The sequence below is a fragment of the Ipomoea nil genome, unplaced genomic scaffold, assembly GCF_001879475.1.
Source record: "Ipomoea nil cultivar Tokyo-kokei standard unplaced genomic scaffold, Asagao_1.1 scaffold0317, whole genome shotgun sequence".
Taxonomy (NCBI): Eukaryota; Viridiplantae; Streptophyta; class Magnoliopsida; order Solanales; family Convolvulaceae; genus Ipomoea; species Ipomoea nil.
In genome coordinates this window covers 398,145-410,875 of record NW_017616745.1, presented here as the reverse complement: position 1 = coordinate 410,875, position 12,731 = coordinate 398,145, and the positions used below count along the sequence as shown (strand labels likewise).

General features: G+C 37.9%; 3 protein-coding genes across 5 annotated transcripts; 1 reads left to right on the top strand and 2 right to left on the bottom strand.

Annotated features, from left to right (window-relative positions):
• Positions 1-340: 340 nt before the first annotated feature.
• Positions 341-2,551, top strand: LOC109167808 (OPA3-like protein). 2 transcript variants are annotated; one of them, XM_019316895.1, is made up of 5 exons: positions 341-724; positions 1,231-1,365; positions 1,801-1,887; positions 2,065-2,207; positions 2,330-2,551. In XM_019316895.1, exons 1-4 carry the CDS (start codon positions 596-598, stop codon positions 2,200-2,202), a joined length of 489 nt encoding a protein of 162 aa, XP_019172440.1. In that variant the 5' UTR covers positions 341-595; the 3' UTR covers positions 2,203-2,207; positions 2,330-2,551. The 2 variants fall into 2 exon arrangements, with proteins under 2 accessions (XP_019172440.1, XP_019172433.1); XM_019316888.1 differs by having other exon boundaries at positions 2,321-2,551.
• On the bottom strand, positions 2,540-6,504 carry LOC109167798 (acyl-coenzyme A oxidase 3, peroxisomal-like). Its single transcript, XM_019316881.1, has 12 exons — positions 5,980-6,504; positions 5,232-5,349; positions 5,040-5,147; positions 4,757-4,929; positions 4,562-4,661; positions 4,253-4,458; positions 3,978-4,113; positions 3,772-3,891; positions 3,382-3,528; positions 3,203-3,307; positions 3,020-3,121; positions 2,540-2,909 (listed from the first exon to the last, which is right to left on the bottom strand). Exons 1-12 carry the CDS (start codon positions 6,468-6,470, stop codon positions 2,667-2,669), a joined length of 2,049 nt encoding a protein of 682 aa, XP_019172426.1. The 5' UTR covers positions 6,471-6,504; the 3' UTR covers positions 2,540-2,666.
• On the bottom strand, positions 2,542-12,434 carry LOC109167772 (acyl-coenzyme A oxidase 3, peroxisomal-like). Of its 2 annotated transcripts, XM_019316879.1 has the most exons (14): positions 11,880-12,434; positions 11,339-11,456; positions 11,138-11,245; positions 10,853-11,025; positions 10,671-10,770; positions 10,507-10,581; positions 10,270-10,400; positions 9,531-9,666; positions 9,327-9,446; positions 9,073-9,222; positions 8,886-8,990; positions 8,704-8,805; positions 8,347-8,591; positions 2,542-2,660 (listed from the first exon to the last, which is right to left on the bottom strand). In XM_019316879.1, exons 1-13 carry the CDS (start codon positions 12,374-12,376, stop codon positions 8,349-8,351), a joined length of 2,058 nt encoding a protein of 685 aa, XP_019172424.1. In that variant the 5' UTR covers positions 12,377-12,434; the 3' UTR covers positions 2,542-2,660; positions 8,347-8,348. The 2 variants fall into 2 exon arrangements, with proteins under 2 accessions (XP_019172424.1, XP_019172423.1); XM_019316878.1 differs by lacking the exon at positions 2,542-2,660 and having other exon boundaries at positions 8,126-8,591.
• Positions 12,435-12,731: the final 297 nt, after the last annotated feature.

Below are 12,731 nucleotides of genomic sequence, written 5' to 3'. Positions count from 1 at the left end.
AAAGTTTAACTGATTGATCATTCAAAATAAGTTGATAACTTAACTTTGTTGGCTGATAAATTGATTCAACTTGGTTGATAGTAGTCGCCAAGAAATGAAGTACGCAATATTTCTTTGTCAAATTTAAGAGTGGTAAGGACTCTCGAAATTGGAGTGTAATTTTTGAAACATATATTCATATAAAAGTAGAAATAATTGAGTTTATTATGAAGGACCTTATCCCATTTTGAGTTATGACATTATCATCCCTAGATTGTGACATACCGGAGCGCACACAAATAATTATACAGGGGCCCAAAACTTGTGCTAATTTCGATATTAATACCCAAGAAATCCAAGAATTACCCTTTACATTTATAATAACTTTATATATATATTTTTTACATTTTGCAATTTTCCCTGCCAAGGAAAACTGTCGGAAAGCCAAACACGGAACCACCACTATCGTCCCAAGTCCTCACTGCCTGTCCAGAAAAGCATCCACATATAGTGTACGAAGTACGAAGTGAAGTTTTTCTTTGAAATTCCGGCTGAGAATTGGGTTAGTAGTAAGTAAAGATAACATTTTTGGAGTTATATCTATTAGCTTTTTGCAATGATATTGCCATTAGCGAAGCTGGGTTCACTTGCTCTCAAAACATTCTGCAAACCTATCGGCAAACGCCTCAAGAAAGAGGCCGGCATTCATCCCGAGTTCAGGCAACTCATCATCAATCTTGCCCAGGTTTTCTTCTGTGTTCTTAAAGTTGAGATTTTTATTCTTGAATTTGCTGCTGTTTTGGTTTTGTTTGAATTATTTTGACTGAAATGATGTTTGGGTAATTGGGTTTGAATATGTTTTTACCCTTTTATCGCTTACTGTAAAATAATTGCCAAAAGGGTTTTGTGGGGGAGGTAGAGTTAGCTTCCAGTATGCTGTATACAACAGTAATTGTTAAAAGATTGATAATAGTTTCTTTAAGCTTTCAATGGCCTGCATTTTTCACCACACTATGATTAAGTTCATAAAAATGTAATCTTGCAGTGAAGAATATGCTTATTTTCTTTCTTGCCAGTTTCCAGGCCAGGCTTAATGTTATAGAATTGGGTAACACTTGTGTGAGACGCTTCGGATCTTTAATTAATGGATCAAATCTTTGACATAGTTAATCAAAGATCCGACCCGTTTCACGGATAAAATGGGAACAAACTTGTGTACTGATATATATATATTTTTTGTTGGCTGCACAGACGAATCATAGATTCACAACGAAGTTGCAAAGGCGTATCTATGGACGTGCAATTGATGTTGCGATTCGCCCTCTAAATGAAGAAAAGGCTGTTCAACTTGCTGCTGATCTTCTAGGGGAACTGTTTATATTTACGGTAGAGATGATTTCTCGATTCCTACTCTAATTGTGGGCGGGCTGGTTTCATGAAAATTAGTGTATATTCTTTTGAACCTAGTGTCGCATATCGCTTCAATCCTGTTTCTATAAATTGAAACTGCGCTCTAGATTTAGAGTTTATCCAATTAGTGAGTGAAACCAAATCCTTTCTCTGGCTTAAATGTTATGGCAGGGGATGTGTTAAGAGTCCCACATTAATAAAATAGGGGTTTATAAGGCCATGAGTTAGACTAGCTTATTGGTTGGATTCAATCTTTTATTGTGGTTTTGGGTGTTGGTGGCATCCAAGCTTTCGTAAGCCCGCTTGTCGGTCCATTCTCTAGTTGGTTTCATGATTATCTTGTCCCTTGTTTTATTTTAGTATAAATCAAGAATGCTGACAATACTATCTCTTGATATCTTGTTTAAATAGGTTGCAGGAGTTGCTGTCATCTTAGAGGTGCAAAGAAGCGCCCGGTCAGAAGCTAGGAAGGAGGGATTGCGTAGGCAGGAAATCGAGGTCCATATTACCCTTCTTCGTAATTGTCTTTTCATGTTTTACATAGTCTATCCATTGTGAAGAAATAACGGGAATACATTAATATGTGCATTTTGAACGCATTAAGGTTCTGTACTAGGAGAAATATGTCATTTCCTCTTGCCTTTCGAAACCACTCACTCCCTCTTCCATTGCTAGGCAATGAAACAACGGGACGAAGAGCTAGCTAGAGAGGTCGAGATCCTCAGAAATAGAGTCCTTGAGCTGGAGCAAGGACTGGAGAGTTTTTTAAATTTCAATAGCATCGATAACAAGGCAAAAGCTAGCTGGCATTGACAACGGTGAGAATCTCCGTATATAAAACGATTGTATATATATGCATTACTTTCCAAAACTGCGCTATTTAGTCATTGAATGCATTTCTTCGCCTTTCCGTCTCTTTGTACTGTTGCAGTCTTTCCAGATTCCAGATGTCGAAACTCTGATCACGTTCTACCCCGGGTACACTCGAGTTTTACAGTTCAACCCACCCGACTATTGTATCAAGGTCTTCATATGTTCTTTTAAAGGAAGCCGCTATCTATATCTATATATATATATATACATGCACATGAAATATGTAGATAGGAATGTAGAACAACTGAACAAGTATTTGCGTAATATATATAGCTCATATTTTGCAACATAGACTGATGGCATTCATTTGGTCGTATTTATTAACTAGAACATGTACTTTGTAGTTGGAATCTTATACATATATTTATGACCAAAAAACATCATAGACATTAACAAAGGTTATCCTAAAGGGAAGACCAGGCGTTTGAGTCGATCCAATTGAAAGCGATGGGGCTCAAGAAAGCATCGGGTATGCCAAAGGAAGTGACCAAGGCGAGAGCATGAGGTCTTAGTTCACTGCAAAGCGTCGCGATTTCTTTCCTAACTGCAGCAGCATTATCTGTCGTTAAGCATCCATATCGCAGGAATGCAGCATCTTCGTCCAAAATCGCCATAGCATACATTGATCTTACGAGACTGAGTATATTCTGCATGGAAATAGGTAGCCATATCACAAGACAATTCTGGGGCAGACCATTCTTTAACTGTAAATTGTGTTCATTAGCAGAAATACCATGTTGTTTAAGGTGATATGTACCTTTAGCGAACCGGAGTTTACAGAAGGCTCAGCATTTACAAAAGTATGGTAAATTGTACGGTCTGCAAAGGCTCTACCCAAGTCTTCAGCCAGCTGGTAACTCTGGATAAGAAAAGGAAAAAACATCAAAACATCATTGTTGACACACATGAAACTATGAGTGACATTATTAATGTGTCTTACCAACAAAAATGCATTTTCTTTGCCTTCACCGCTCGCTTGGTGTTGTGAAACTTCAGCAGCAAAGAGATTCAGAAGGTGTCGCTCTCGCAGGCAAAATATGTCATTCTGAGAACAAAAAAATGAGCCACACAGATATGCAGTTTTATCTAAAGCTGGGGATAAGAATAGAATTTGATTACCTGGAATTGGATGCTCCCTAGGGTATCACTAGAAAGCTTAGAAGGTATAACAGGACAAGGTTCATTCATGTGTTCCAATCCCAATCCTTTAAATGCCTTGCCCTTCCTTTTGCATGTGACATATTCTGCAAGAAGCGCCTTGCTAACCTGGATCAACAACCAAGACTCAGTTGGAATAGTTTCTGATCCTACTTAAAACTAATTGGTGATAAGTAGGTGGACATTAACCATTTAACCACATCCCTCTATGGTAAGTCACAACGTCACGTCTCGAATCGAGCATGGGCTGAACTCGACCAACCCAGCCGACACCCAACAGTTTTATCTGGAGGGCTGCGGGAACCAGTGAAATATGCAAAAAGAAAGAGCGAATATAATTCTATTCCGCACCTGTTGCATAAGAACATTGTTGTCGCCCTCAAAAGTAGAGTGTACATCATATTCACTTTTTGCTTGGCCTATCCGGTTTTCAGTTTTCAAGCCTTGCCCACCGCAAGCTTCCCTACATTCCTGATTCAGTTTATGACATAAATTTACAGTTAAAAATGGAGTCCACAAGACATTTTTTTGATCACAACTATGATGTCTGCTACTACCTGAAGTGTTCGCATATTATGCCAGCTTAAGGTAGCCTTAAAGGCACTCGAAACAACATGTAAGGTTTTGATCATTTCAGGTTTCCTCTTCACATACATCCTTTTCAAGAAGTTAGCAGCAAAGCTCATGGCATATCTGCAGCAAAAGAACACGAGGGCTTAGTTAGTTATTAACAACCTCGGTTAACCAAGTATAGAACCAAAATTGTGACATAAAACGCAACACAAGCAGAAAGGAAAGGGCAATGAGGAGAAATGCAGACACAGCTACTTACGTCTTTGCAAGAAGAGGGAGTAGTCGTCTTTGATGACTGGGGTAATCGAGCAATAAAACTTCGGGTCCATTTGGTGTGACTGAAAATGCTCTCCTTGTCAACGAGTATCTTATGGCAATGGCTATGCCCACCTTTGCTGAGTAAGTTACGATGGATGGTATGGTTACACGCCCTGTTGTCAAAGGCGCCATGAATGCTCCGAATCTCTGAAACATAAACCATTAAACAGTGCCAAGGAACTGGAAGATCACAACAAGTTAAGACAGACAGACACAGTTTAGCATTGGTACTTAGGTTAATTGAGGTTACCCTGTCAGGATCCTTAATTGCAGTCAGATACTTGCCATCATGAGAAACATCTGCCACTGAATTCAGCAAATTTTCCCGGGGAACACGCACATTGTCAAACCTGGAAACATGAATTCGGAGAAGCTTTAGGCCAAGACGGGCAATTGGCATGTTTACGCAGTTACGTGACCAAAAATATCATTTTTGAGTTAATACCATATCCGGCCATTGTCAACTCCATTCAAACCGATCTTGTGACCACAGTCAGCTATACGAATGTTGGGACAAATGTTACCATTTGCATCTCTGATCTGAGCAATAAACGCATGGACTCCTTGATCTTTCCCGTCAATCTTAAGTTGTGAAAATACTATTGTATGTGTTGCATGCTACAATACAATGCGATTATTATAGCAAGTGTTAAACCATTACTTACACAGAAGCATAAGATCAGAACCACTTAAAACATATATACATAAGATCGAGTCGTATTACATACATTAGCTGCCCCTCCTATCCAGTACTTCTGAGCTGATTCACATGGAGTGTTTATAACAAACTCTCCTGTTCTTGAGTCATACGTTGTGACTGTTTCAATACCTCGTACCTGGGAAATCATAGAGCAAACATCCTATTAACATTCATTTCATTTGACAGAACTGAACTATATATATAAACCACTTTCACAGACATTACTGCCATGCCCCAACTCTGTCATTGCAAAGCAACCTTTCACTGCATAATTTTCAGTATCCCTCAACCACTCATCATGGTGGCGCTTTGTTCCCAGAAACTGGATAGCTCCACCCCTGACACGTACCATTTTCAAAAATGAAAAGAAAAGAAAATAGAAGTTAACTCTTAAACAATTGATTTAAGCTATATATCAGCAAGAAATTAAAAAGTAATTAACATATATGAGTTAATGCCATCTAAGCCCCTCCGAGTTTGGTAATTTCGTTATTTTCGCCACGTTTAGTCCTAAATTTTCAAATCGATCACCACTGATCCTCCGAGTTTTGAATTTCAACCTGCCGTAGTCCTTTGATTAACATCTGTCGTTTGCGCAGTGAAAAATAAGGGCAAAATAGTCTTTTTATGTCGGGCCTAGCCAAAACAATTGATTTCTCCCAAGAATTAACCATAATCTATGAAAACATCCGCCGTCTACATCGTGTAAGGGCAAATGAGTCTTTTTATGTCCCGCTGAGCCAAAATAATTGATTACCCACAAGAATTAGCCATAATCTCCGGAGATTAGGGCTAATTCTTGATGAAAATCAATTGTTTTGGCTCGGCCGGCTGGACATAAAAAGACTCTTTTACCCTTACTTTTTAAGACACAAATGGGAGATCGATTTGAAAGTTTAGAACTAAATGTGACAAAACCACCAAAACTCCGAGGAACTTAGCTGAGAAACACACACACATATATATACCAGAGAATGAAATGGACACCAAGTTTGACACTGAGAGAGTGATCAAAAAGGGCAATAACATCCAGGAGAGCCAGCTTCCTAAGCTCAGATTCAGGGCCATTTTCAGTGAGCCATCCCTTAAAAACCCCACAATCTAAGAGATGCCCAATTCTCCTCATCGTCATCTCTCTCTGCTGCTCCATATTCTGGTTATAATCCGCCGCCACAAACACCTTTCCGCCTCTCTCCCTCGGGTTGAAAAGATGGCTCTGGATCATGATGCCATAGAGCCAATCCCTGTCCTGCAAGTTGTGCCCGTCCATCAGCTTCCGCATCTCCCAAACGTCCAAGCCGCCTGGCTCGGAGACCTCCGGCGGGGTGTAGCTCAGGCACGGCGACGCCGACAGCGAGCATTGGAGGATCGGAGGGTGGTTGTTTTGTTGGGTTAGGTGTCCGCTTAGGACTTTGGCTCGGAAATTCGGTTTCTCCGTTGACGACGGTGAAGACTCCATTATTGCGAATAAAGCAGCCAGCTTTGTAGAAACTTAAGAAAGCAGACTCCACTCCATTATATATTTAGGTGGGAACGAAATACAGAGCGCCACGTCAGCTGCTTGAGAGCCGTGCAGACACGCGAGCTTCAATTCTGGCATGTTGAGATTATCCACTGGTCACACAGCTCCAATTCTAAAAGGTTGAATTTCCTTTCTAAAAAAAAAAATTGAATTTCCCCGAGAGCTCATTCCCGACCTCACAGAGCATTTGAGAGATAATAAATTATTGCGACTCAATAATTTTATAGACATGACCAAATGTCAGTAATCACAAAGGATCTGTTCATTTTGAACATAATTCCTACCAGCACTGAAATTTGAACATTAATCTCTTCTCCCAAATCAGTCTGTGCTATTAAAACATCATATCATAATATTTTATAGATATTTCTTAGATACTAAGTGTCTAAGTGGGAAATGAAAGATGTATGGTAGTAATCCACACCGTACAACTTTTTTTCTTGCATAAGTAGGAGTCAGGATCATAAATAGCATTTTCCTTTTTTTTTTTTTTTTTTTTTTTTTTTTTTAATACAAAGGAGGAGTATAAAAACAAATAAATTATAAAAAATGTGATTGTGTTGTACTAATATTATCTGTCGTAGAAAGGAAACAAACATCGTTTGGAGATTCTTGGCCAAAATGATCCTATCATCTATATGCATGTGTTGCCATCTAGTCGGTGATAAATTTATTTTTTAAAAAAGTAAAGAAAAGAAAAACAACAAAAAAGAGATGAAACGATAATGAAAATTAAAGTGTAAGCAAGACATATATGTACGGAACAAAATGAAATTGCCCGTTCTCCATAAACTTGTTAACTTCTTTACTAAGCCAATCAAATGATAGAGTATCCACCCTTCCTCTTGCTAAGGTTGCTTTTGGATAGTTTCCCTTACTTTAGACAGGTGATTTGTCCAAAGTAGTTGTACTTTGTCTATTTAAAGTGAACCGCTCCACTTAAATTTAAAAAAAAATCATTTTTATTTATAATAATATACATAATATTTTTTTAGTATTGTAATTTTTTTAAAAAAGAACTAATATAATTTAGCTTGTAAAAATTTAATTACTCATGTTACTAAAAAACATGATATCATATCATAATATTTTGTAACATCTCTTGGATACTAAGTTACTAAACAATGCAATGAGAGATGTATAGTAGCAATCCACACAACTTTTTGATGTATAGTAGCAATCCACACAACTTTTTTCTTGCATAAGTGGGCAGTGATGATTATACATAGCATTTTCCTTTTTATAAAGTGCTCCACTTAAACAACTTTTTAGCACATGTACTAAATTATATACCATCATATGTAACTCATGTCAAAAGAATTTGAGCATTTTAAATTCAAACACTATAAATAAAATAATACATATAAAATTAATAGAAATAATTCACCTCCATATGAGATTTATATATTTTTTAGATACAAAGTAGAGGTATAAAATAAAAAATAAAAAAAAATTACACAAACGTAATTTAGAGATCCTAGGCCAAGATGCTACTATCCGGTCAGGGATAAATTTATTTGGTCAATCAACTGGGCTATAACACACATGAACCAAATCACGCTAAAAGATTGAATTCAATAAATTAACTAGTCTAACCCATAGCTTTATAAATCATTAAATTCATATGTTCTCTCTTATTTTATCAATGTGGGACTCTTAACAGCTATCTATCTATCCTAAATGGAAGACCAAGCATGTTCTGTCTTATTTTATCAATGTGGGACTCTTAACAGCTATCTATCTATCCTAAAGGAAGACCAAGCATGTTCTGTCTTATTTTATCAATGTGGGACTCTTAACAGCTATCTATCTATCCTAAATGGAAGACCAAGCATTTGAGTCAATCCAATTAAAAGCTATGGGGCTCAAGAAAGCATCAGGTATGCCGAAGGAATTGACCAAGGCAAGAGCATGAGGCCTTAGATCACTGCAAAGCCTTGTGATTTCTTCCCTCACTGCACTAGCATGATCTGTTGTTAAGCAACCGTATCGCAGGAATGCAGCATCTTCATCCAAAGTAACCATCGCGTACATTGATCTTACCAGACCGAGAATATTCTGCAAGGAAATTGGCAGGCGAATCACTCGAGAGTTCTGGATCAGACCATTATCTTTAACTGTAAATCGTGTTCATTAGCAGAAATACCATGTTGTTTAAGGTGATATGTACCTTTAGCGAACCAGAGTTTGCAGAAGCCTCGGCCTCGAGAAAAGTATGGTAAATTGCACGGTCTGTGAAGGCTCTGCCTAGGTCTTCAGCGAGCTGGTAGCTCTGGGTAAGAAAAGGAAAAACGCGTTGCCAGCATTGATGCACGAATTGAAATATATAAACACGAAAGGTATATATCTTACCAACAAAAGAGCGTTTTCTTTGCTTTCACCCTGTGCTTGGCGTTGCGAAACTTCATCAACAAAGCGATTCAAAAGGTCCCGCTCTCGAAGGCAAAGTATGTCATTCTGAGAACGAAAAAACGAGACTGTCTAGTCTATATCGCAAACGAATTCTCTAGAGGTAGAATAAAAACAGAAAATTTAATACCTGGAATTGGATGCTCCTTAGGATATCACTCGAAAGCTTTGAAGGTATAACAGGAGGCGATGATTCGTTCATGTGTTCCAACCCCAATTCCTTAAATGGCCTGCCCTTGCTTTTGCACACAACATATTCTGCGAGAAGTGCCTTGCTAACCTGGCTCCACGATATCATTTTATTAACTTAAAATCTTAAACTGAATATGTAATTGATAATATTATCCCAAATTTAAAAAAAAAAAAAAAAAAACTGTTCTGTACCTGTTGCATAAGAACATTGTTGTCGCCCTCGAAAGTAGAGTGTACATCATATTCACTTTTTGCTTGGCCTATACGATTCTCGGTCTTCAAGCCTTGCCCTCCACATGCTTCCCTACATTCCTGATTCAATTTATAGCGTAAAATTTGAATTAAAAAGGAGACTCCACAAATCCTTTTAACCGCAAATATGATGTCAGCTACTACCTGAAGTGTCCGCATGTTATGCCAGCTTAAGATAGCCTTAAAACCGCTTGAAACAATATGTATGGTTTTGTATATTTCAGGTGTCCTCTTTACATAAATCATTTTCAGGTAGTTAGCAGCAAAACTCATGGCATAGCTGCAACACAAGAACACCATGTTCATAAATAAGAAATTTTAGACTTGAATAGGGGCACAATGTATTGATTTTACATGAAAAAAGTGAAGATTTAAGCGAAGGCAAAGAATTGTAACCAAAATGATGGAAGACAAGGGCCCTGTTTGGTAAAATAGTTAGCCTATCAGCCAATTTTGGCTTATTTGACCACTATTAGCTTTTTGACTTGGTTAAACAATCAATATGAGTGTTTGATTAATTAGCTTTTTGCAACAACTTATTGTTCTAAAATGCTAAAATTCAAAAAGCTGCTCAAAGTAGCCTTTTCGATCAACTTTTTGAGAAAGTCATTTTGTATGTAATCAGCTAACAGCTAATTTACCAAACACTTTCCTACCACCAGCTAATGCTATCAAGTATCAACTAGTCAAACTCACTAACCCAATCAACTAACAGCCATTTACCAAACACCCCAAGGGTTAAGTTAGTTATCAATAGTCTCAGTTAACCAAGAACAGATCAGAAGCGAACTTGTTATATCAATTATCAAAGAAAAGCAGAAAGAAAAAGGGTAATGACTAAATTAAAATGCCAACATATATCTAGCAGAAGTTAGCCACTAACGTCTTTGCAAGAAGGGGCAGTAGTCGTCGTTGATGACTTGGGTAATCAAGCAACAAAACTTCAGGTCCATTTGGTGTAAGTGAAAATGCTCTCCTGGTTAAGGAGTATCTTATGGCGATTGTTATTCCTACCTGATGAAGAAAAAAACTGCAGTTACATACAAGTTCTAATACTATCACTTCCACAAATATTAAATCAGAGAAAAGGCTTAAAAAGAAAAGAAGTAGGTTGTTTTGCCTTTGCTGAGTAAGTCGCGCTAGATGATATGGTTACACGTCCAGATGTCAAAGGGGCCATGAATGCTCCAAATCGCTGAAATATAAACCATGACACAAGATGTCTTAACTCTTAAGTTAATATTCATTCAAGTTGGCATCAATACTTATTTTAATTGAAGTTACCTGGTCCGGGTCCTTAATCGCAGTCAGATATTTCCCATCCGAAGAAACATCTGCCACTGAATTCAATAAATTTTCCCTAGGAATGCGCACATTGTCAAACCTGGAAAAACGAATTTGGAAAAACTTCAGGCCAAGAAAATTGACACTTGCAAATACATGATAGAAATTGAACGAACAAATACCATATCCGACCATTGTCAACCCCATTCAGGCCAATCTTGTGACCACAGTCGGTTATACGAACGTTGGGACAAATGTTACCATTTGTGTCTCTGATCTGAGCAATAAACGCATGGACTCCTTGATCTTTCCCATCAATCTTAAGTTGTGAGAAAACTACTGTATGTGTTGCATGCTACAATAGGATTACAAGGAAGCGTTAAAGCATTATTGGCACACAAGCATAAGGTCAGAAACGACTAAACTAGCTAGGAAGAAGCAAAAGACTTTGATAAGAGTGGGATTACATTAGCTGCCCCTCCAATCCAGTACTTCTGAGCTGACTCACACGGAGTGTTTATAACAAACTCCCCTGTGCTCGAGTCATAAGTTGTGACTGTTTCAATGCCTCGAACCTGGGAAATTTGTAAAGCAAACATCCTATTAACATTATAGAACGGGTGTGACTTTCATCATTAACCGAAACTATATAAACTACTTTTACAGACATTGCTGCCATGCCCTAACTCCGTCATTGCAAAGCAACCTTTAATCACATAATTTTCAGTATCACACAACCACTTATCATGGTGGCGTTTTGTCCCGAAAAATTGGATAGCTCCACCCCTGAAATGATATTAAAAAATGAAGTTCAGCAATCTATCAACACTACAATAGTATGCATTGCCAGAAAAGCTACAACCAACCAAACTTAAATAGAACTATACATTATATTTCTTGGAAGGCATGCCTCTAAACACCCCAACTACTCCTCAACCTAATAAATCACTTTAAGTGTACACATTTCTTGTAAGGAATTTGCTCCTCTAATTATAAGCTACCAATGTTATATATAAGTGTTCCATAACCACCAAAGAAAAGAATATCTACAAAATACTTTTGGTCCCTACCCATATTTCTTTCTTCTACAAAAATGCTAACTTTTTGAAAATATAAGCAAAAGCTAGAAGAAAGCCTGAATGTTCAATTTCAAATCAAAATCAGAAATCAAGAGAAATGAAATGCAGTAACAATAAAAGAAAATCATACCACAACATGAAATGGACACCAATCTTGACACTCAGAGATTGATCAAAAATAGCAACAACTTCCAAGAGAGCCAGCTTCCTGAGCTCAGCTTCAGGCCCTTTCCCAGTTAGCCATCCCTGAAAAACCCCACAATCCAAGAGATACCCAATTCTCTTCATGGTCATCTCTCTCTGCTGCTCCATGGATTGGTTATAATCCGCCCCCACAAACACTTTCCCGCCCCTACCCCTCGGGTTGAAAAGCCTGCTCTGGGTGATGATACCATAAACCCAATCCCTTTCCTGCAAGTTGTGGCCGTCCATCAGCTTCCGCATCTCGAACACGTCGAAAGCGGCGGGCTTCTCGGAGAGCTCCGGCGGAGCGTAGCTGAGGCATGGCGAGGATTCGAGGATCAGAGGGTGGCTGCTTTGTTGGTTTAGGTGTCTGCTTAAAACTTTGGTTCGGAATTTCACCTTATCCGTAGACGATAAGGATGATGATGATGGTGAAAACTCCATTTTTGAGAATTTTAGAGAATCAAGATGCGAGTTCGGGAAAGGTGTATGTATATATAATTCGTATTATATTTAGCGCTATTTATGGTGTGAATCAGAGTCGTCAGAGTGGCGCATTAAGCGTGGGGACACGCTAGCGGTCCATTAAGAATTAAGATTTTGAAAATAGACATTTCATTATAATTTATAAAAATAATTTGGTATCACTTTTAATGATATTATATACGGAGTATTAAAGTGACAATTTAATAATATAGATTTTATTAAAGGATCATATTACCGTATTTGCGTGTGTAGAATTCAAGACAAAAATAAATGATTATTATAATATGTGTTCAAAATAGTTATATTAAAACTT